Source organism: Aquarana catesbeiana, unplaced genomic scaffold, assembly GCF_042186555.1.
Source record: "Aquarana catesbeiana isolate 2022-GZ unplaced genomic scaffold, ASM4218655v1 unanchor225, whole genome shotgun sequence".
NCBI lineage: Eukaryota > Metazoa > Chordata > Amphibia > Anura > Ranidae > Aquarana > Aquarana catesbeiana.
The window spans coordinates 1790222-1815000 of record NW_027362652.1 but is presented as its reverse complement, the minus strand read 5'-3'; the positions used below and the strand labels follow the sequence as shown (position 1 = coordinate 1815000).

Genomic DNA, 24779 nt, shown 5'->3' with positions numbered 1-24779 from the left:
AGTGCGGAGTCACCAGTGCCTTATCAGTGCGGAGTCACCAGTGCCTTATCAGTGCGGAGTCACCAGTGCCTTATAGTGCAAGGTTATCAGTGCGGAGTCACCAGTGCCTTATCAGTGCGGAGTCACCAGTGCCTTATCAGTGCGGAGTCACCAGTGCCTTATCAGTGCGGAGTCACCAGTGCCTTATCAGTGCAGTGTCACCAGTGCCTTATCAGGGCCCATCAGTGCGGAGTCACCGGTGCCTTATCAGTGCGGAGTCACCGGTGCCTTATCAGTGCGGAGTCACCGGTGCCTTATCAGTGCGGAGTCACCGGTGCCTTATCAGTGCGGAGTCACCGGTGCCTTATCAGTGCGGAGTCACCGGTGCCTTATCAGTGCGGAGTCACCAGTGCCCTATCAGTGCGGAGTCACCGGTGCCTTATCAGTGCGGAGTCACCAGTGCCTTATAGTGCAAGGTTATCAGTGCGGAGTCACCAGTGCCTTATCAGTGCGGAGTCACCAGTGCCTTATCAGTGCGGAGTCACCAGTGCCTTATCAGTGCGGAGTCACCAGTGCCTTATCAGTGCGGAGTCACCAGTGCCTTATCAGTGCAGTGTCACCAGTGCCTTATCAGGGCCCATCAGTGCGGAGTCACCGGTGCCTTATCAGTGCGGAGTCACCGGTGCCTTATCAGTGCGGAGTCACCGGTGCCTTATCAGTGCGGAGTCACCGGTGCCTTATCAGTGCGGAGTCACCGGTGCCTTATCAGTGCGGAGTCACCAGTGCCTTATAGTGCAAGGTTATCAGTGCGGAGTCACCGGTGCCTTATCAGTGCGGAGTCACCGGTGCCTTATCAGTGCGGAGTCACCGGTGCCTTATCAGTGCGGAGTCACCGGTGCCTTATCAGTGCGGAGTCACCGGTGCCTTATCAGTGCGGAGTCACCGGTGCCTTATCAGTGCGGAGTCACCGGTGCCTTATCAGTGCGGAGTCACCGGTGCCTTATCAGTGCGGAGTCACCGGTGCCTTATCAGTGCGGAGTCACCGGTGCCTTATCAGTGCGGAGTCACCAGTGCCTTATAGTGCAAGGTTATCAGTGCGGAGTCACCGGTGCCTTATCAGTGCGGAGTCACCGGTGCCTTATCAGTGCGGAGTCACCAGTGCCTTATCAGTGCGGAGTCACCAGTGCCTTATCAGTGCAGTGTCACCAGTGCCTTATCAGGGCCCATCAGTGCGGAGTCACCGGTGCCTTATCAGTGCGGAGTCACCGGTGCCTTATCAGTGCGGAGTCACCGGTGCCTTATCAGTGCGGAGTCACCGGTGCCTTATCAGTGCGGAGTCACCGGTGCCTTATCAGTGCGGAGTCACCGGTGCCTTATCAGTGCGGAGTCACCGGTGCCTTATCAGTGCGGAGTCACCGGTGCCTTATCAGTGCGGAGTCACCAGTGCCTTATCAGTGCGGAGTCACCAGTGCCTTATCAGTGCGGAGTCACCAGTGCCTTATCAGTGCGGAGTCACCAGTGCCTTATCAGTGCGGAGTCACCAGTGCCTTATCAGTGCGGAGTCACCAGTGCCTTATCAGTGCGGAGTCACCAGTGCCTTATCAGTGCGGAGTCACCAGTGCCTTATCAGTGCGGAGTCACCAGTGCCTTATCAGTGCGGAGTCACCAGTGCCTTATCAGTGCGGAGTCACCAGTGCCTTATCAGTGCGGAGTCACCAGTGCCTTATAGTGCAAGGTTATCAGTGCGGAGTCACCAGTGCCTTATCAGTGCGGAGTCACCAGTGCCTTATCAGTGCGGAGTCACCAGTGCCTTATCAGTGCGGAGTCACCAGTGCCTTATCAGTGCGGAGTCACCAGTGCCTTATCAGTGCGGAGTCACCAGTGCCTTATCAGTGCGGAGTCACCAGTGCCTTATCAGTGCGGAGTCACCAGTGCCTTATCGTGCAAGGTTATCAGTGCGGAGTCACCAGTGCCTTATCAGTGCAAGGTTATCAGTGCGGAGTCACCAGAGCCTTATTAGTGTGAAGTCACCAGTGCCTTATCAGTGCGGAGTCCCCAGTGCCTTATCAGTGCGGAGTCCCCAGTGCCTTATCAGTGCGGAGTCCCCAGTGCCTTATCAGTGCGGAGTCCCCAGTGCCTTATCAGTGCGGAGTCCCCAGTGCCTTATCAGTGCGGTGTCACCAGTGCCTTATCAGTGCCCATCAGTGCAGTGCAGGGATAATTACAGATAATCGGGACAGAGTGCATCTCGGGCTGACAGGTCTGTATAGGTCTCCCTGCACTGGAATTGTGATAGTCAGCACAGAGCGCACTTTTCCAATGTGCAGTGAGGCGGGGCCGTATGACAAGTGGTGTTTGCCTATACAGACCTGTCAGCCCGAGATGCACTCTGTCCCGATTATCTGTAACTCTCCCCGCACTGAAGAGGGATGGCTGGCGGTGGCGGCGGGGGGGGGGGGAGGGCGGTGCTGACAGGGAGGGGGGAGCAGAGGAGGAAGACACCACATCTATGGGCGGCACAGACCAGGGGCTGAGAGGCCCCTCCTCCAACTACAGCGAGCCAGGCGGAAGTACAAGTCCCTGCTTGCTTTCAGAGGACTACAAGGGGGCGTGTCAGACCGCTGGCTGAGGTTACTGGAGGGATAGCAGCCAGTGGTATTGCAAACAGGAAATCGGGCAATAATGATTTTCCAGCAAGTTCAGCAGGCTATTGCAGAGGAACTACAGAGCTCAGAAGAACATGAATGACATAGTTGGTGAAGGTAGGAGATCAGCCACAAGAACATGAAATAAAGTTTTTGCCCGGAGTTCTGCTTTACATAACATGCCTGGGGGGTGTCCTAATCCTTCATGTAAAGAGGCATCTCTGTGATGTACAGAAAGTGCTGCAGCAGCGCCGACATTTACACAGGAAAAGCTATTTAGAAAATTGCTGGCAAATAACATTTTCTTGCTGGCTTAAAAAAAAAAAAAAAAAGACTCTCCAAGCTGTCAATGAAATGTCAATTGCCGGGAATTGTTAATGTATCATTTTTGTTGGTTTGTAAATGTTGCTGTAGCACATTGTACAGTGAGAAGGAGGCCTAGTGCCCCCTAAATCTGCACGATTCTGGATAAAATGAGAATCACGATTTTTTATTTTTTGCTTAGACTAAAGATCACGATTCGCACAGGGTGCATGGATTGGGAGTGCGTTACGCACAGGGTGCAGGGTTCGGGAGTGCGTTACGCTCAGGGTGCAGGGTTCGGAAGTGCGTTACGCTCAGGGTGCAGGGTTCGGAAGTGCGTTACGCACAGGGTGCAGGGTTCAGGAGTGCGTTATCCACACGGTGCAGGGCTTAGGAGTGCGTTATGCACACGGTGCAGGGCTTAGGAGTGCGTTATGCACACGGTGCAGGGCTTAGGAGTGCGTTATGCACACGGTGCAGGGCTTAGGAGTGCGTTATGCACACGGTGCAGGGCTTAGGAGTGCGTTATGCACACGGTGCAGGGCTTAGGAGTGCGTTATGCACACGGTGCAGGGCTTAGGAGTGCGTTGCGCACAGGGTGCAGGGATCGGGAGTGCGTTACGCTCAGGGTGCAGGGTTCGGAAGTGCGTTATGCTCAGGGTGCAGGGTTCGGAAGTGCGTTACGCTCAGGGTGCATGGATTGGGAGTGCGTTACGCACAGGGTGCAGGGTTCGGGAGTGCGTTACGCTTAGGGTGCAGGGTTCGGAAGTGCGTTACGCTCAGGGTGCAGGGTTCGGAAGTGCGTTACGCACAGGGTGCAGGGTTCAGGAGTGCGTTATGCACACGGTGCAGGGCTTAGGAGTGTATTATGCACAGGGTTCGGGAATGAATTATGCACAGGGTTCAGGAGTGAATTACGCACAGGGTGCAGGGTTCAGGATTGCATTACACACAGGGGATTCTGTGAGTAACATTTGAAATACTGGCAGGGGGTAGCCTTTGAGTTGTTATATCAATCAGTAAAGGGGAAACTGGGTGAAGCTTAAAATTGATAGACCAGTGAAATAGCCAGGCTGTGGACCTACAGACAAAAATACAACCTACCCATCAGAGGAACTACAGGCACTATGATCCACGCTTGATTGTCATGAGCATTGGAGACCTCCCTGTTATCCTGATGTGAATAGCCATCCCTGGCCAATACTCTAAGCCTGAAATGACCCCTATACTGAAAAGCTGGGGGTCCATTCCATCCTGTGAGCGGGGACACAGGAGGGAGTGTGGCCCACTTTGAGTTTGGAGCATGAACGCACTTTATAAATTGGAGCACATCATTCACCAATATATGGACATTCACCTGCTTATGAATTGTTTTCACTTTTTTTTAGTGATACATCATTTGCACTACTGCGAGCGCTGTCATTTATTAATTTCATTTCATTTGTCGAGTGTATAGCACTTTGTGTACAGCAGCTGCAACTTTACTCATATTTTTATTTGGTTTACCATATTCATATTTTTTACTTCTAGAGCGAGTATATATATTTAGAATATATTCCTACCTTTCACCATTACACACAGGGTTCAGGTATTAGTGCCAGGAAGCTAGCTGTTAGGTAATTTGGACAGGGTAAAATCCCCAAATCCTCACTAAATTTAATAGGTACGATGCCCGGCGGGTGTGGAGAGGCGACTCTTTGTACATCTTGCCGCATGTATGCGTTCCTTGATCATCCGATCGAGGGTGAATACTGCTGTGCGAAATGTAAGCACATTGTTTCCCTGGAAGCCCAGGTTCTGAATATAGGGAAGCAACTGTCAGCACTGAGAAGTCCCTCCATACTAAAGGTGAGCCAGGAATGTACACGGCAGGTGCCGGCAGGGGCCAGCACAGAGGCGGGTGGAGACAAAGAGGCGCAGGCACTAGCAAAGAGTAGATGGGTGACAGTCAGGAGGGGTAGAGGGGGAAGTGCCAGAGAGGCCGATCCAGGACTGGAGCATCCCAATAAGTACGCTCCATTGAGTGTCATTGGTGAAACCAGTCAGGGACCAGCACTGCTGGAGATGAGGGACTCTCCTAGCTGCCAGGGGAAGAACTCCAGTGAGAGTGGGGGGGCAGCAAAGGGAAAGGAAAGACAGATTCTGGTGGTAGGGGACTCAATTCTTAGAAGGACAGAGAGGGCAATCTGTAACCAAGACCTGAAGCGCCGAACAGTATGTTGTCTACCGGGCGCTCGGGTTCGGCACATCACGGATCTTGTGGACAGATTACTGGGAGGGGCTGGGGAAGACCCGGCTGTCATGGTGCACGTTGGCAGCAATGACAAAGTCAGAGGCAGATGGAGTGTCCTAAAGAACGATTTTAGGGACTTAGGTGCTAAATTGAGGAAAAGGACCTCCAAGGTAGTATTCTCAGGAATACTACCGGTACATCGAGCCACACCAGAAAGGCAGAGGGAGATTAGGGAAGTAAACAAGTGGCTGAAGAGCTGGTGTAGTAAGGAGGGGTTTGGGTTCCTGGAGGACTGGGCCGACTTCTCAGTCGGTAACCGGTACTATAGAAGGGACGGACTGCACCTAAATGAGGAGGGTGCAGATCTGCTAGGAATGAAGATGGCCAAAAAGTTAGAGGGGTTTTTAAACTAGGCGATGGGGGGGAGGGTCCAGAGACAGTGATAGCCAGCGCGGATGATATTCCAGAGGGTAGTGTTGGGGGCATTAGTGGTAGGTTAACCAAAGCACAAAAACACAAGGTGAGTATAGTAGCAAGTCCTAGTTGTAATTTTGAAACACCCAATACGAGGACAATATGCGACCGGTCTAAACTATGTGGCATGTTCACCAATGCCAGGAGCATGGCAGACAAGATGGATGAACTAGAGATACTGTTGTACAAGGAGGATTTGGATTTTGTGGGAATTTCAGAGACCTGGTTCAACAGCTCTCATGATTGGCTGGCAAACATTCAAGGGTATACCCTATACCGCAAGGATAGAGAGGGTAAAAAAGGGGGAGGGGTATGCCTATATATATCAAGAATAATGTACAAGCGAATGTGAGAGATGACATCACTGAGGGAGCTAGAGAGGAGGTGGAATCCTTATGGGTAGAGCTCCAAAGGGATGAAGCTAAAGGGAAAATAATACTGGGAGTATGCTATAGGCCCCCTAACCTGAAGGAAGAAGTGGAGACGGATCTCCTATCACAAATTGGATTAGCAGCAAGGATGGGAAGTGTTATCATAATGGGGGATTTTAATTATCCAGACATAGACTGGGCGGAGGGAACCGCGCATTCATTTAAGGCTCGCCAGTTCCTTAATGTCTTGCAGGACAATTTTATGGGTCAGATGGTAGACGCACCAACTAGAAATAAAACGTTACTGGATCTACTGATTACCAACAATACAGACCTGATCACAGATGTGGAAATACGGGGCAATTTAGGTAACAGCGATCACAGGTCAATTAGTTTCAGTATAAATCACACAAATAGGAAACGTAAAGGGAACACAAAGACACTGAATTTCAAAAGAGCCAACTTCCCTAAACTACAAACCTTGCTAAAAGGCATAAATTGGGATAAAATATTAGGAACAAAGAATACGGAGGAGAGATGGGTTTGCTTTAAGAGTATATTAAATAAGCATTAGCCAATGTATCCCATTGGGTAATAAATTTAAAAGAGCGAACAAAAATCCTGGATGGCTTAACTCTAATGTAAATATGCATATAAAAGCAAAGGAGAAGGCCTTCAAAAAATACAAGGTTGAGGGATCATCCTCAGCATTCAGACTTTATAAAGAATGCAATAAGAAATGTAAGGGTGCAATTAGGACGGCTAAGATAGAACATGAAGACACATAGCGGAGGAGAGCAAAAAAAATCCCAAGAAATTCTTTAAGTATGTAAACAGTAAAAAAGGGAGGACAGACCATATTGGCCCCATAAAGAATGAGGAAGGACATCTGGTTACAAAGGATGGGGAGATGGCAAAGGTATTGAATTTATTCTTCTCCTCAGTCTTCACGAGTGAATCGGGGGGCTTCAGTAACCAAAACTTCAGTGTTTATCCTCATGACACAACACAGGAAGCACCTCCATGGTTAACAGAGGACGGAATTAAAATTAAACTTGAGAAACTTAACATTAATAAATCACCGGGACCAGATGGCTTGCATCCGAGGGTACTTAGGGAACTCAGTCAGGTGATTGCCAGACCGTTGTTCCTAATTTTTACAGACAGTCTATTGACTGGAATGGTACCAGCTGATTGGAGAAAAGCCAATGTAGCACCAATATTTAAAAAGGGCCCAAAAAAACATCCCTGGGAATTACAGACCAGTTAGCCTAACATCAATAGTATGTAAAATCTTGGAGGGGATGATAAGGGACTATATACAAGGTTTTAGTAATGAGAACGGTATCATTAGCAGTAATCAGAATGGATTCATGAAGAATCGTTCTTGCCAAACCAATCTATTAACCTTCTATGAGGAGGTGAGTTGCCATCTAGATAAAGGAAGGCCCGTAGACGTGGTGTATCTGGATTTTGCAAAAGCATTTGACACAGTTCCCCATAAACGTTTACTGTACAAAATAAGGTCCGTTGGCATGGACCATAGGGTGAGTACATGGATTGAAAACTGGCTACAAGGGCGTGTTCAGAGGGTGGTGATAAATGGGGAGTACTCAGAATGGTCAGGGGTGGGTAGTGGGGTTCCCCAGGGTTCTGTGCTGGGACCAATCCTATTTAATTTGTTCATAAACGACCTGGAGGATGGGATAAACAGTTCAATCTCTGTATTTGCAGACGATACTAAGCTAAGCAGGGCAATAACTTCTCCGCAGGATGTGGAAACCTTGCAAAAAGACCTGAACAAATTAATGGGGTGGGCGACTACATGGCAAATGAGGTTCAATGTAGAAAAATGTAAAATAATGCATTTGGGTGGCAAAAATATGAATGCAATCTATACACTGGGGGGAGAACCTCTGGGGGAATCTAGGATGGAAAAGGACCTGGGGGTCCTAGTAGATGATAGGCTCAGCAATGGCATGCAATGCCAAGCTGCTGCTAATAAGGCAAACAGAATATTGGCATGTATTAAAAGGGGGGATCAACTCCAGAGATAAAACGATAATTCTCCCGCTCTACAAGACTCTGGTCCGGCCGCACCTGGAGTATGCTGTCCAGTTCTGGGCACCAGTCCTCAGGAAGGATGTACTGGAAATGGAGCGAGTACAAAGAAGGGCAACAAAGCTAATAAAGGGTCTGGAGGATCTTAGTTATGAGGAAAGGTTGTGAGCGTTGAACTTATTCTCTCTGGAGAAGAGACGCTTGAGAGGGGATATGATTTCAATTTACAAATACTGTACTGGTGACCCCACAATAGGGATAAAACTTTTTCGCAGAAGAGAGTTTAATAAGACTCGGGGCCACTCATTACAATTAGAAGAAAAGAGGTTTAACTTTAAACTACGTAGAGGGTTCTTTACTGTAAGAGCGGTAAGGATGTGGAATTCCCTTCCACAGGCGGTGGTCTCAGCGGGGAGCATTGATAGCTTCAAGAAACTATTAGATAATCACCTGAATGACCGCAACATACAGGGATATGTAATGAAATACTGACAAATAATCACACACATAGGTTGGACTTGATGGACGTGTGTCTTTTTTCAACCTCACCTACTATGTAACTATGTAACTATGTATGAACAGGGTGCAGGGTTTAGGAGTGAACTACGCACAGGGTTGAGGAGTGCATTGCACACAGGGTTCAGGAGTGAATTCTGCATAGGGTGCAGGGTATAGAAGTGAATTATGCACAGGGTGCAGAGTTTAGGAGTGCATTATGTACAGGGTGCAGAGTTTAGGAGTGCATTATGTACAGGGTGCAGGCTTCGGGAGTATGTTGCATACAAGGTGCAGGGTTCAGGAGTACATTACGCAGAGTGTAGGGTTCAGAAGTGAATTATGCGCAGGGTTTCAAGGTGCAGTATAGAAGTGAATTACACAAAGGGCGCAGGGTTCAGGAATGTATATCTTAGGCCCCATGTACACGGGACGCTGCTAAACGTACGTTCAGAGGCAGTTGGATGCTTTTTTCAACTGCCCCTGAACTCATTCAATGTTATCTTATGTGACCATGTACACAGTCTCGTTTATTGCCGTTTTTAGGCAGTTGCGTTTAACAGCGTTTCTTCGAAAGCAAAAAAATGGGTTCAGACGCCGAAGTTTCCGACGTTTCAGACACCAAACGCGGTGACCAGCGTTTAGCCGCGTTTCGTTTATAGGCATTTTTAGTTTTTGCCCATTTCTAAAAAAAAAAAAAAAAAAAAGTGTTTTTTTTTTGTTTTGTTTTTTTTAGAAACGCTTCTAAACGCAAATGCGGCAAAACGCCGCTGAACGCGGCATGTAAACGCGGCAAAACAGAGGTTTCAAACGTGGGTTACTATCTGTCTAGTTAAATCGTTCAGGAGAGGTTGTAAAAACATCCCGTGTACATGAAGCCTTACAGGTCAGTTTACAAACAAAAATGACATACAGAACTCTCTTTCCACCCCCAAATAAAGGAGTTAATTAATAAATAACCAGCAATACAAACAAAGTTATTGTGAGGAGAGGAACTACTGCACCCAGTATATAACAACAACCAGAAGAATATACACTCACTTGCCACTTTATTAAGTACATCTGTTCAATTGCTTAGTAACACAAATTGCTAATCAGCCAATCACGTGGCAGCTACTCACTGCATTTAGGCATCTAGACGTGATGAAGGGGACTTGCTGAAGTTCAAACCGAGCATCAGAATGTTGCAGAAAGGGATTTAAGTGACTTTGAATGTGGCATTGTTGTTGATGCCGGGCTGGTCTGAGTATTTCAAAAAGTGAGGATCCACTGGGATTTTCACACACAACCATCTCTCGGGTTTACAGAGAATGGTCTGAAAAAAAAAAAGAGAAAATATCCAGTGAGCGGATGTTGTGTTTAGGAAAATCCCCTGTTGAGGTCAGAGGACCAACACTCCGAACCTTGAATGCAGGAGGGCTACAGCAGCAGAAGGCTCTGTTTCCACTACTGCGAGTTGTTGTGCGACTTGACACATGTGAAGTCAAAATCCATGAACTTCAATGGTCCCCGTTCTATTTGGTACGACTCAAGTCGCAGCGACTCCAAAAAAGGTTTTTGTACTACTTTGTTCCGACTTCGGTGCGACTTGTTCTCACCAGTTGCATGACATCGTTTCAAAAATCGCTTTGCAAAGTTGCACTGTAAACCGCACGATTTTGGGGTCGCAGTAGTGGAAACCTAGCTGAAGACCACACCGGGTGCCACTCCTGTCAGCTAAGAACAGGAAACTGAGGCTACACATCACACACAGTCGGTCACCAAAATTGGACAATAGAAGATTGGAAAAATGTTGCCTGGTCTGATGAGTCTCGATTTCAGCTGCGACATTCAGATGGTGGGGTCAGATTTTGGTGCAAATAACATGAAAGCATGGATCCACCCTGCCTTGTATCAACAGTTCAGGCTGGTGGTGGTGGTGTAATGGTGTGGGGGGTATTTTCTTGGCACACTTTGGACCCCTTCGTACCAATTGAGCATCGTTTAACCACCACGGTCTACCTGAGTATTGTTGCTGACCATGTCCATCTCTTTATGACTACAGTGTCCCCATCTTCTGATGGCTCCTTCCAGCAGGATAATGCACCATGTCACAAAGCTCCAATCATCTCACCACTGGACAATGAGGTCCCTGTACTCCAATGTCCTCCACACTCACCACATCTCATCCAATAGAGCACCTTTGGGATGTGGTAGAGGTGGGAGATTGGCATCATGGATGTGCAGCCGACAAATCTGCAGCAACTGCGTGATGCTATCATGTCACTATGGACCAAAATCTTTGAGGAATGTTTCCAACACCTTGTTGAATCTTTGCCACGAAGAATGAAGGCAGTTCTGAAGGCAAAAGGGGGTCCAACCCGGTACTAGCAATGCGTACCTATTAAAGTGGGCGGTGAGTGTAGATACACACCAGTATAGAAATAATACAAACTTTATATGATAAAAGATCACTAATAGACTGTATATACACACACACATATATTGTTGTTAGGCAAACAAACCTGGTAGATGATTGCATGTGCAATTTCCTGTTTTTGAAAAGCTGAACACTGGGTCAGTGGTGATGTAGATATCTCTATTAGATTGTAAGCTCTTCTGAGCAGGGCCCTCTTAATCCTATTGTATTGTATTATAACTGTACTGTCTCCCTTTTATATTGTAAAGCGCTGCGTAAACTGTTGGCGCCATATAAATCCTGAATAATAATAATAATAATAATATCTCTGTAGGCAATCAAGTGTCAGCCAATCTACTTCCGCTTCTCAACCCCTTACTTCCCCATCCTAACATTGTACAACCAATACAGTCCAGATTATTCTCTGTCTACAGGGAAACCTGCATAGATCACATGACCACATCAATGAGGATGGAGGAGGACCGGACTCACATGACTGAAAAGATACTAAACCTCACCCTGGAAATCATCTACCTGCTGACCGGAGAGGTGAGGAGGACTCTAGGAGGTCACATGACATCACTCTTATCTCTATTAATAAAACACAGACCTGGCCGGAGAGGTGAGGAGGATTCTGGGAATGTAACATGATATTACTATTTTTTTTTAAATACAGAGTTTTTCTTCTGTGAAGTCAGGTGATCATATGACCATTACGGTGCCTTCACCTCACTCCCTGAAACCCAAGAGAAACAATGACAAGAAGATTCTAGAAATCACAAAGAAGATGATGGAGCTGCTGACAGGAGAGGTGAGCGGTGCTGGGAATTCTGGGACATTATCCAGTAACAGACAAGGGATGTGTCTGGATGGTGACTGTATCATTGTGTGTGTCAGGTTCCTATAAGGTGTCAGGATGTCACTGTCTATTTCTCCATGGAGGAGTGGGAGTATTTAGAAGGACACAAGGATCTCTACAAGGACGTCATGATGGACAATCAGCCGCCCCTCACATCACCGGGTAAGAGGAGACTTTATTGTAAAGGAGAGAGCAGTACGGAGGGTCCACCTAGATCCCCCATCATCTGATAAACACACAGAAACAATGTATTCAGTCAGTGTGTGTGTTTCCTACAGATGGATCCAGTAATGGGAACCCACCAGAGAGATGTCCCCGTCCTCTGTATTCCCGGTATTCCACACAGGAAGATCACACCATCCCTCACCATCATCAGGTAGATGAGGAACAATCACTGATAGTATCATTAGGATCTGTACATTATTATTGTTACAATTGATGTCATTTGTATTATATATTCAGACTGAAAACCTCAGATATTCTAAAGTTGTTATTAAAGAAGAAATAAAGGAGGAGGAGGAGGAGGATTGGGTAATCGAGATGATTGGGTTGGAGTCTCCAAAAGGACACAAGGATCTACACCAGGACATTATAAAGAAGTCACCTAATAACAGAAACCCACCAGAGAGATGTCCTCGTTCTCTGTATCTGTATTCCCGGGATTCCACACAGGAAGGTCACACCATCCCTCACCATCATCAGGCAGGTGGAGAAAAAAGAAAAGGGGGCAAGAGGAGGCCTCCTAAAAAAGATGGTCCGCTCAAGAACAAACTGTTGTGAACCTGAAAAAACTTTATTGTGTCAATTTACTAAATAGAAACATAATCCACTAACCATGTATATTTAAAAAATAGGGCAAAGAAAGTCCTATTGTGTGCTGGTGGCCACCACAGACATTACACATACATCAAAATTTCATGCACTCCCACTCATCAAATTAATGTCACTGAAGACCCGGGTCTGTACAATTTTCATGGGATTCCAGAGCAAGGAGATGGCTTCATGAATAATAGACATTCGGTCCTTCTAGGATAAAGTGCAAGTGCTGGTGAAAAACAAGGGTCCCATACAGATGTGAGCCAATAGCTGATTGGGCATATATGTGTGTCAACCGACAAGGAGAAAAGGGGGGAAGAGCGTCCTGATTGATTAGTGAACGACTGCAACTCCAAGGGGGGGGAGGAGGAGGAATGGTGGAGAAGGAGCAGCCTCACATGTATAGCATTGAAGATAGACGGAGGATAGCCATAGATAAAGTGCCTCCTATATGTAAGGGTACATTTTTAGCTCACCGTCTGACGTCTTCAGTAAAGTCAAGGGCTGCTGATGACCGCACTCATGTGGGTAAAAGACACGTTCATGCGGCATATAAGTTTATTGTAGACGTGGGCTGTTACTTCCAGGTATCCTCCAGCAAGATGTGTGGTGAGTCACAAGGTTCAAACATACTGACATTTCATACCTAGTAGATTAAGCAGTCATAGGGAACCCTCAGAGTCAATGTTCACCACAAAGGCTCCGTCTGATGTCCAAGATCAGGTTGAGACAGTTAAAATGTTCACATCCAATTTCGGGAATATCCTTGTTGATGTGTGAAAGTCTGTGTGCCACCTGCACATAAGTCAGATGCTGAGCGCTTTCGCTTGTTTCCAAGCTTCCTCAGAGCTCTGAAGCCATCTCCTTGCTCTGGAATCCCATGAAAATTGTACAGACCCGGGTCTTCAGTGACATTAATTTGATGAGTGGGAGTGCATGAAATTTTGATGTATGTGTAATGTCTGTGGTGGCCACCAGCACACAATAGGACTTTCTTTGCCCTATTTTTTAAATATACATGGTTAGTGGATTATGTTTCTATTTAGTAAATTGACACAATAAAGTTTTTTCAGGTTCACAACAGTTTGTTCTTGAGCGGACCATCTTTTTTAGGAGGCCTCCTCTTGCCCCCTTTTCTTTTTTCTCATATATATCTTTATGGTCCATTGAACAACTATCTGATAGCTTGTTAGCTACACACCATTGAGTTAATTGACAAATGATTTGGGTAACCTTAGGGGTATAATTAATTTGATTAATTGTTTCATTGGGTGGTAAATCCCCCTTTCCCCTATCCGTCTTCCCCTGAACCTATTCTTGGATGAATTAAGGTGTCCTCCCCTCTTTTTTCTGTATCAGGCAGGTGGAGTTGAGGGTCTGGAACACAAAGTATTTGAACACCCTGACATATGAAGACAATGTGTGGACTCTATAAGATGATATTTTCTATGTAATATTACATCATAAATACTTCTATTTTACAGATCTTATTTTCTGTCATTCTGTTGGTTTAGGGTGAAGATCTGATGGACATGAAAGTTGAGGGTGAAGTAGAAAAGGTATACGTGAGGGATGATCAGCAATATACGGAGGAGGCTGGAATGATGAGGACATTCAAAGAGGAGGACACTCCTACAGAGATCAACACAGGTGAGTCAGGATATATTCTTCTGTTATCTTTGCTCTGTTACTGTACACTGATTGGTCCAGAGTAGAGTTAGGCATGAGTGATATCAGCCAATAATAGGTTGATAATAGTCACTGATGCCCGTCCTGCACATTAGAATTTTTTCTTCTCTCTCAGATAAACCCCCTTCTCTGTGCAGCAGACACAATTTATGTACTCAGACATGATTTGTGTACATTCTGTGGCCAGCATGAGGGGTGTACCTTGCTGGAGGAACCCTTTGGCAAAGCCCCTTGTCCCCAAGTAGATAAGGACATGGACCTCTTCCCCACAATCCTGGCCCTTGTGGTTGTGGGGGGCTTGTTGAAATCTGGAAGCCCCCTTTTAAAATGAATGGAAACGGGCCCCTCAGTGAGTACCCCTAATGTTAAATAAACCTGCAGATGGATGTCCCATGACGTAGAACTGTTGCCATTCATGTTGTCCAGCGATACATATCCACATCAATCACAATGAATGAAAGATAGATATCTGGGGTCTCCTCACTTTTAAAGGTGGCTTCCAGATTCCTTTCCTTACAGATCCTTTTTGCTTTTCAACATTGGGGCAAGGTGCTTTGACAGGGTACCCCCAATGTTTAAGGCATGTGGTCTGGTTATGGTTCAGGGGGGGGCAACTTTGCTTCCCTGCCAGGCCACATTCTTAGAAAAGGGTCTGATATAGATTTTAGGGGGGACCTCACAATTTTTATTTTTTTGCATGGGTTTTTTTTTTTTTTTTTAGAATTCATACCAAACCATAAAAACTCGTATGAATTTTAGGGGATTCCACAACATTATCTTTTTTTTTACATTTTTTTATACTATCTTTCCCCTTGTGTTTACATTCACTTGTCAGTGGGCAATCCTCAGCTGACCACTGAATGGGCCAGGAGATATTACTAGTTGTTGGGATACTGCGGCCACTGGCTCCCAAACAAGCAGCCTTAGCAGGAAGCTCACATTTTAGCACTGGTAGTGAAAAATCTTGATTATCACAGATTATTTGACCAGTGTCTAGGCCTATGGTTATGTAAAAAGCATGCACCTCCCAGTTCCTATTGGTTCTTGCTCTCAAGGTTGTGTAAGCGTAGACATGATCTGGGAGGAGGACCAAAGGTCTCTTGACTGAAAGGGGGAAGAGTCCCAACTGGTTAGAACATCAACAGAGAACATCTACTCACTTATGTTTACCTGATCCGGATAGAATCTTGATTTAAATTTAACCCTCTTGTACACAATGCCTTGAAAAAGTATTCATACACCTTGAAATTTTCCATATTTTGTCATTTTACGATCAAAAACGTAAATGTATTTTATTGGGATTTTATGTGATAGACCAACACAAAGTGGCACATAACTGTGAAGTGGAAGAAAAATGATAAATGGTTTTCAAAATGTTTTACAAATAAATATGTGAAAAGTGTGGGGTGCATTTGTATTCAGCCCCCCGGAGTCAATATGTTGTAGAACCACCTTCCGCTGCAATTGCAGCTGCAAGTCTTTTTGGGGATGTCTCTACCAGCTTTGTACATCTAGAGAGGGACATTTTTGTCCATTCTTCTTTGTAAATATCTCAAGCTCTGTCAGATTGGATGGGGAGCGTCTGTGAACAACAATTTTCAAGTCTTGCCACAGATTCTCAATTGGATTTAGGTCTGGACTTTGACTGGGCCATTCTAATGCCGCGTACACACGGTCGGACTTTTCGGCTACAAAATTCCAACAGCCCGTCCGACAGACTTTTGGCGGACTTGCGGCAGACTTTCTAACGAACGGACTTGCCTACATACGATCACACAAAAGTCAGACGGATTCCTACGTGATGACGTACACCGGACTAAAATAAGGAAGTTGATAGCCATTAGCCAATAGCTGCCCTAGTGTGGGTTTTTGTCCGTCGGACTAGCATACAGACGAGTGGATTTCTGGGTCCGGCGGAGTTACGACGTAAAGATTTGAAGCATGTTTCAAATCTAAAGTCCGTCAGATTTGCGGCTGGAAAAGTCCGCTGAAAGTCTGGGGAAGCCCACACACGATCGGATTGTCAGCCGGCTTTAGTCTGTCGGCGTCCGTCGGACTTTTGTAGACGAAAAGTCCGACCGTGTGTACGCGGCATAACACATGAATATGCTTTGATCTAAACCATTTCATTGCAGCTCTGGCTGTATGTTTAGGGTTGTTGTCCTGCTGGAAGATGAACCTCTGCCCCACTCAAGTCTTTTGCAGACTCTAATGCCGCGTACACACGGTCGGACTTTTCGACTACAACGGACGCCGTCGGACTAAAGCCGGCTGACAATCAGATCGTGTGTGGGCTTCCCCGGACTTTCAGCGGACTTTTTCAGCCGCAAATCTGACGGACTTTAGATTTGAAACATGCTTCAAATCTTTACGTCGTAACTCCGCCGGACCCAGAAATCCGCTCGTCTGTATGCTAGTCCGACGGACAAAAACCCACGCTAGGGCAGCTATTGGCTACTGGCTATCAACTTCCTTGTTGTAGTCCGGTGTACGTCATCACGTACGAATCCGTCGGACTTTTGTGTGATCGTATGTAGGCAAGTCCGTTCGTTAGAAAGTCTGCCGCAAGTCCGCCAAATGTCCATCGAAAGTCTGTCCGACGGGCAGTCGGACTTTTGTAGCCGAAAAGTCCGACCATGTGTACGCGGCATAACAGGTTTTCTTCTAATGCCGTGTACACACGAGCGGAATGTCCGACAGAAAAAGTCCGACAGAAGCTTTTCATCATCTATTCCGATCGTGTGTGTGCCTCATCGGACTTCTGTTTTCGAAAATTCTGACAGACCTAGAAATGGAACATGTTCTAAATATTTCCGACGGAACGAATTCCTATCGGGAAAACCGATCGTCTGTATGCTGTTCCGACGGACCAAAAATGACGCATGCTCTGAAGCAAGTACGAGACAGAAGCTATTGGCTAACTGGTTATTGAACTTCCTTTTTCTAGTCCCATCGTAAGTGTTGTACATCACCGCGTTCTGGACGGTCGGACTTTGGGTTGACCGTGTGTGGGCAAGACCGCTTGAATGGAATTCCGTCAGAGTTCCATCGGAGAAACCTTCAGAGTTTATTCTGACAGCAAAACCGGTCGTGTGTACTCGCCATAAGATTACCCTGTATTTGGCTCCATCCATCTTCCCGTCAACTCTGACCAGCTTCCCTGTCCCTGCTGAAGAAAAGCATCCCCACAACATAAAGCTGCCACCACCATGTTTCACGGTGGGGGTGGTGTGTTCAGGGTGATGTGCAGTGTTAGTTTTCCGCCACACATAGCAATTTGCTGTTACGCCAAAAAGTAAAATTTTGGTCTCATCTGACCAGAGCAACTTCTTCCACATGTTTGCTGTGTCCCCCACATGGCTTCTCACCCCCTACAGGGCTTCTTATGGCTTTTTTTCAACAATAGCTTTCTTCTTGTCACTCTTCCATAAAGACCAGATTTGTGGAGAGCACGGCTAATAGTTGTCCTGTGGACAGATTCTTCCACTTGAGCTGTGGATCTCTGCAGATCCTCCAGAGTCACCATGGACCTCTTGTCTGCTTCTCTGATTAATGCTCTCCTTGCTTGGAGTGTCAGTTTAGGTGGACGGCCATGTCTTGGTAGGTTTGCAGTTGGGCCATACTCTTTCCATTTTCCGATGATGGATTGAACAGAGCTCCGAAGAGATGTCCAAAGCTTGGGATATTTTTATATAACCTAACCCTGCTTCCACAACTTTATCCCTTCATGATGCTGTTTGTTCACTAAGGTCCTCTAACAAACCTGAGGACTTCACAGAACAGCTGTATTTATACTGAGATTAAATTATACACAGGTGGACTCTATTTACTAATTGGGTGACTTCTGGAAGCAATTGGTTCCACTAGATTTTATTTAGGGGTATCCGAGTAAAGGGGACTGAATACAAATGCATGCCACACTTTTCACATATCTGTTTGTAAAAAAATGTTGATAACCATTTATCATTTTCTTTCCACTTCACCATTATGTGCCACTTTGTGTTGGGCTATCACAAAAAATCCCAACAAAATACATTTAATTTTTTGGTTGTATTATGACAAAATGTGGAAAATTTTAAGGGGTATGAATACTTTTTCAAGGCACAGTATACTGATGACATTTTTATATTTTCCAGGACACGCCATCAAGGAACCTTTACATGATTGTCTCACTTTATGTTGTAAAATGGAAGATGAGGACATCACAAGAGATTGTGCAGGAGAAAAGACAATGAGCTCAGCTATGGATGGTGGACTTCACAGTGTGGATAGAATATTGAATCACTCTGACTCTGATCAACCTCGTACTGTGAGGGATGGTGCCGGAATTCAGGGGGAGGAGAAATTTTCCTGTCCTGAATGTGGGGAAAGTTTTAGCTCTGAATTAAGTCTAACTGTACATCAGAGGTCTCACACGGGTGAGACGCTTCATCCCTGTTCTGAGTGCGGGAAATGTTTCCTACTTAATTCAGAACTTGCAATACACTGCGGAGCTCACACGGGCAAGAAGCCAATTTCCTGCCTTGAGTGTGGGAAATGTTTTACAAAGAAATCAACTCTTGTTAAACATCAGGGACTGCACACAGGGGAGAAGCCGTATGCCTGCCCTGTATGTGGAAAATGTTTTTCACATAAAGCAAACCTTGTTAGGCACCACAGATTGCATACGGGGGAGATGCTACATCCCTGCCCTGAATGTGGGAAAGGTTTTTCAGATAAATCAGACCTTGTTAGACATCGGAGATCTCACACTGGGGAGAAGCCGTATTCTTGCCCCGACTGCGGAAAATGTTTTTCAGATAAATCATACCGCGTTAGACATCAGAGATCTCACACAGGCGAGAAGCCGTATTCCTGCTCTGAGTGTGGGAAATGTTATTCACGAAAAGCAGACCTGGTTATACATCAGAGGTCTCACACGGGGGAGAAGCCGTATTCCTGCCCTGAGTGTGGGAAACGTTTTGTACGGAAAGCAAACCTTAATATACATCGTAAATCTCACATGTTAGTTTGAACCCTATTGAAGTTAATGGGAGCAGAATCTTTTAAAATCAATTCAGGCCATTTTTAGTATGTAAGGTATCTGGTGGAATGATGAGGGACTCTGCAAAGAAATTTGACTGTGTTAAAGGTATCATAGGTGACAACCAGTATGGATTTATGAAAGACCTTGCTTCTCATACTAACCTATTATCGCTCTATGGGGAAGGAAGTGATTAATTGGATGGTGGAAGTCCAAAAGACGTGCAATTCGTTTCATTTAGATTCATTATTCGGAAGAAAAGTTTGTTTTTGGAGATTCGGATGTATCCAAATTTCTGAATGAGCATAGAAACGGATAGCAACGAATCCAAGAAAAGTTATAATGAAAAGAAATAATGCATTCATGTACATAGGTTGAAAAAAGACACGAGTCCATGTAGTTCATCCAAAAAAAAATACAATCCCATATACCCAATCCTATACCCACAGAGGAAGGCAAAAAAAACCCAGCAAAGCATGATCCAATTTGCTACAGCAGGGGAAAAATTCCTTCCTGTTCCCCCGAGAGGCAATCAGATTTTCCCTGGATCAACTTTACCTATAAATGTCAGTAACCAGTTATATTATGTAAATTTAGGATTGAATCCAGGACTTTTTTAAAGCAATCTACTGAGCTGGCCATAACCACCTCTGGAGGGAGTCTATTCCGCATTTTCACAGCTCTTACTGTGAAGAAACCTTTTCTGTATTTGGAGATTAAATCTTTTTTCCTCTAGACGTAGAGTGCCCCCTTGTCCTCTGTGATGACCTTAAAGTGAAAAACTCAACACCAAGTTCACTATATGGACCACTTATGTATTTATACATGGTAAACATAGCCCCCCTTAATCACCTTTTCTCAAGAGAGAATAAATTCAGTTCCTCTAATCCAGTGATGGCGAACCTTGGCACCCCAGATGTTTTGGAACTACATTTCCCATGATGCTCATGAACTCTACAGTGTAGTTGAGCATCATGGGAAATGTAGCTCCAAAACATCTGGGGTGCCAAGGTTCGCCATCACTGCTCTAATCTTTCCTCATAGCTGAGCTCCTCCATGCCTCTTATCAGTTTGGTTGTCCTTCTCTGCACTTTCTCCAGTTCCCTGATATCCTTTTTGAGAACTGGAGCCCAAAACTGAACTGCATATTCCAGATGAGGTCTTATTAATGATTTGTACAGGGGCAAAATGATATCTCTCTCCCTGGAGTTCATACCTCTCTTAATACAAGAAAGGACTTTGCTCGCTTTGGAAACCGCAGCTTGACATTGCATGTTATTATTGAGCTTATGATCGACCAAAACCCCCAGATCCTTCTCCACCATTGATTCTCCCAGTTGTACTCCCCCTAGTATGTATGATGCATGCTTATTTTTGGCCCCCAAGTGCAGAACTTTACATTTATCAACATTAAACCTCATTTGCCACTTAGTTGCCCAATTAGACAGAGCATTGAGCTTGGCTTGTAAATTGGAGACATCCTGTAACGACGTTATTCCACTGCATAGCTTGGTTTCATCTGCAAAGACAGAAATGTTACTTTTAATCCCAGACCCTATATCATTTATAAAGATGATAAAAAGTAAGGGTCCCAGCACTGAACCTTGGGGTACACCACTGATAACCTTAGACCATTCAGAGTAAGAATCATTAACCACTACTCTCTGAATTCTGTCTTTTAGCCAGTTTTCTATCCATTTACAAATTGATCTTTCCAAGCCTGTAGACTTTACCTTACACATGAGCTGTGTGTGGGGAACTGTGTCAAACGCTTACCTCCTCATAACTTACCTCCTCATAAAAAGAAATCAGGTTTGTTTGATAACTTCTGTCTTTCATGAATTCATGCTGTCTGTTGCTTAAAATATTTTTTCCAGCAAGAGCTCGTCTATGTGTTCTTTTATTAAACTCTCCAGTATCTTCCCGACATTTCATTCAGATGACTTTACATTTTTGAATTTGTTCGATACACCACAAATTCATTGTGAATAGCTGGTTGTTAAGGAGCGGGCAGCCACTGTGTCCTTAAGAACCATGACTCATCTGCTGTTAGTAGGATTCCCCGCTGACAGCTGAATGTAAACACACAAATGCTGGGTCTGGTATGTATTTTGAGGGGAACCCAATGCCAATTTTTTTTTCTAAAAATGGCGTGGTGGGGTCCCCCCCAAAATCCATACCAGATCCTTAGGTCTGATATGGATTTTTTGAGGAACCCCACACCGAAAAAAAAAAAAAAAAGAAATGGCATGGACCCCCCTCCCCAGACCCAAACTAGATCCTTATCTGAGCAAGCAGGATGGCGAGCCAGGAAAGGGGGGATGAGTGAGTGCACCCCCCTTCCTGAACCATACCAGGCCACATGGGGTTGCTTTAGGAAGAGGGGGCTCCCCCAAAGCACCTTGTCCCCATGTTGATGAGGACAAGGGCCAGGGTTGTGGGGGTGACTTATCAGAATCTTAAAGTCCCCATTGACAAGAGGCTTTCTAGTTCCCACTCCTCTCTCTCCCCCCCATGTGAATGAGTAAGGGTACGTTGTACCCCTACTCATTCATCAGAAAAAGTGTGAGAAGTAAAAAAAAAAAAAAAAAACAGTAGTTTTTGACAAGCCCTTTATTAAAACAAATCCCCCCAAAATTTCCCCAAAGTAAATCCTGCGTCAATTACGATAAACACCGGCCGCTGACCTGAAAAAAAGAAATCAAAAAAAGGTCCGCATGTGACACTTGCCTCCTGGCGACTGACAGCTCTGATTCCCAGTGCCAATGGCAAATAAAGGGAAAGAAAGCAGGTGAAGCGATCAGAGCAGTGGAACCACATTTCAGGTTTGTAATGAAGTCCACTGATGGGTGCTCAGGCTCAGATGTCCACTCAAACATCGGTAAGAAGATAATGTAACGAAAGTAGAGCCGGTAACTCCAGTAGTCCTTACGATAACTTTATTGTTTACATGACAGTGAGTAAACTACACAGGTGCTTACGCGTTTCAGCAAAAGGCCTTGGTCCCAGCACAGACAGGTGCTGTGACCAAGGCCTTTTGCCAAAACGCGTAAGCCCCTGTGTATTTTACTTGCATGTAAAACATATCATGTAAACAATAAAGCTACCGTAAGGACTATTAGAGTTGCCAGGTCTGCTTTTCCTTCCAGTAAAGAGACAAAGGGGCAAGGTCCCCTGTCATGGGGTGACCCCCACCCCTTTGTTTACCGTAGGTGGGAACCTGAGCTGTCAGTACCCACCGACTGATGGCTCCAGTTCCCATGGTAAATAAACAAAGGGGTATGGATTTTAGGGGAGTGTGGCTTCGGGGGGGGGGGGGGGGGGGGGGCGGCGCGATAAGGTTTTGGTATGAATTTTGAGGGGGGCCCCAAGCCATTTTTTTTCTTTTATATTTTGGTGTGGGGTTCCCCTCAAAATCCATACCAGACCCAAAGGGCCTGATATGGATTGGGGGGACCCCTACGCTGTTTACTTTTTATTTTTTACATTGTGTTTTGTCGCGGAATCCCACGGACAGCTGATGAGTCATGGTTGTTGAGGATGCGGGGGGCACCCACTCCTTAACATCCAGCTATTATTCACAATGAATTTGGATCTGTCTGAAAATAGAATGAAGACTTATTGAAACCTTTCACGCGGTATAATGAATATACAAAGCGAATCCTGAAGAAACAAAACTCATCATCTAAACGAACCGGACTGACACTATGAATAAACAAATGCAAATGATATAAAACTAAAACAAAATTTTCCGGTGTGCACATGTCTAAAATCCAGTGAACAGAGTTTATCTAGATTTTTACTTATACATGTTTAATCTATAAAATAAGTTCTGTTGGAGCTGATGAAATTGTATGTACATGGATAGGAAACTGGTTACATGAACATGTCCAGAGAGTAGTGATAAATTACTCATTCTCTGAATAGTGGTCCCCCAGGGTTGTCATGGGGCCAATGCTGTTCAATTGGTTTATTATTGATATAGAAGTTGGAATAAAGAGGTCAGCTTCAGCATTTGCTGATGATACCAAATTATGTCAGGAATAACTTAGGCACAGCATGTACTGTAGCATCATTACAGGAAGACCTTAACAAAATGGGTTGGCAGCTAGCGGAAGGCAGCAGAGGGAAAGCGGCACCTGTGTCAAGGAAGTGAGTGGAAGAGAAAGAGAGAGATTCACAAGCTGTGCAGCAAGTGGGAGCTCTCAAACTGAGGCTGCTAACCTCCCTTTGTGGCCTGCCTGGCACCCTTTGGAGGAGCCTAACCCCTGTATGGGACCGAAGACTAGCGCCGAGCCTGCTTTTTAATTACCAATAACATGATTTGGACTGTTTTTATTTACTTTGGCTGAAGTACACTGTCTTTTTGTTTAGCCGTAATTAAAATAAATGAACTGCTTGCTTTCACCAAACTGGCTGGTGATTATTCCAGAGCTACCCCCAGGTTACAAAAGTTATATACTTGGGTGCCAAAAATGTACATTAGGAGGGACTCTCTTTGAGGAATTGGTGATGGAATATGATCTGTAGACATTCCAACCCACCTGACACTCTGGGTTCAGACATCTTTTACAGCACCTTTAAATGACATGTCACACAAGTCAAATATGTTTATCTCAGCTTTTACTGGAGTAAGCAATGTGGTATTTATATGCAAAGGAGGGTAATTGGTCAACCAAGTTCTGGATAACAGCCCAAACTCGGGAGAAGAATTCCCCTAAAAAGACAGCTTAGGAACAGTTCAACAACACAAGCACAATATACATATATGTACAATCAAATGCCACCTGGAGCATGACCTGTAAGGACAGTAAAGGGTTGGCTTTTTAATGTAGGTAGTCACACACTAAAGGGGAACCCCAGGCCGGCCTATTCAACCTTTACATCCTAATGAGAGATCAGACAGAATAGGGGTAGCATAGGGCCCTTTAAATTGTAACAACAGCAATGTCCAAGATGCAGGCCTAATAGTTTTCTCCTCTAATGGAGCTCATTAGATTATATCCAATAAGGCACAGTGATGTGATAGCAAGCCAAATGGCTTAAAGAGGGTAGTGGTACTTCTTAAAGTGGTTTTAGGTAAAGGTGTCTATGTACAGTGTTCAAATTGAAGCGCAGTAAAGTGTTTCCAAGGTAAAGGTGTCTGTACAGTGTTCAAATAAAGTAACCAGGGAAGGATTGCAAAAGATAGGCAATTGCCCTCTCACGAATGACCGGACACCTTGCAGACAGTGACCTTGGAAGAGATATCCTTCAGTAAAGCGACCAGTGATGACCCACGGCTGCTGAGTGCGGACGATCGTAGTGTCGATCTGCTGGGTTGGTGCCGCGTAGATGTTTGATGAACAGCAAGCATAATCCACCCGACCAGGTGGGAATCACTCGATCACCGCGTGGTAGGCCACAGCCTCCTCTCCGCCACAAACAGATGTG

General features: G+C 45.4%; 1 protein-coding gene across 1 annotated transcript in view; it reads left to right on the top strand.

Moving 5' to 3' along the window:
* LOC141121568 (uncharacterized) overlaps positions 1-24779 on the top strand; it is an 84270-nt gene that overhangs the window by 31891 nt on the left and 27600 nt on the right. The window contains exon 8 of the mRNA XM_073611202.1: positions 18478-19327. Coding sequence (XP_073467303.1) covers positions 18478-19327 — 850 coding nt within the window. The remainder of the gene's footprint in view (positions 1-18477; positions 19328-24779) is intronic.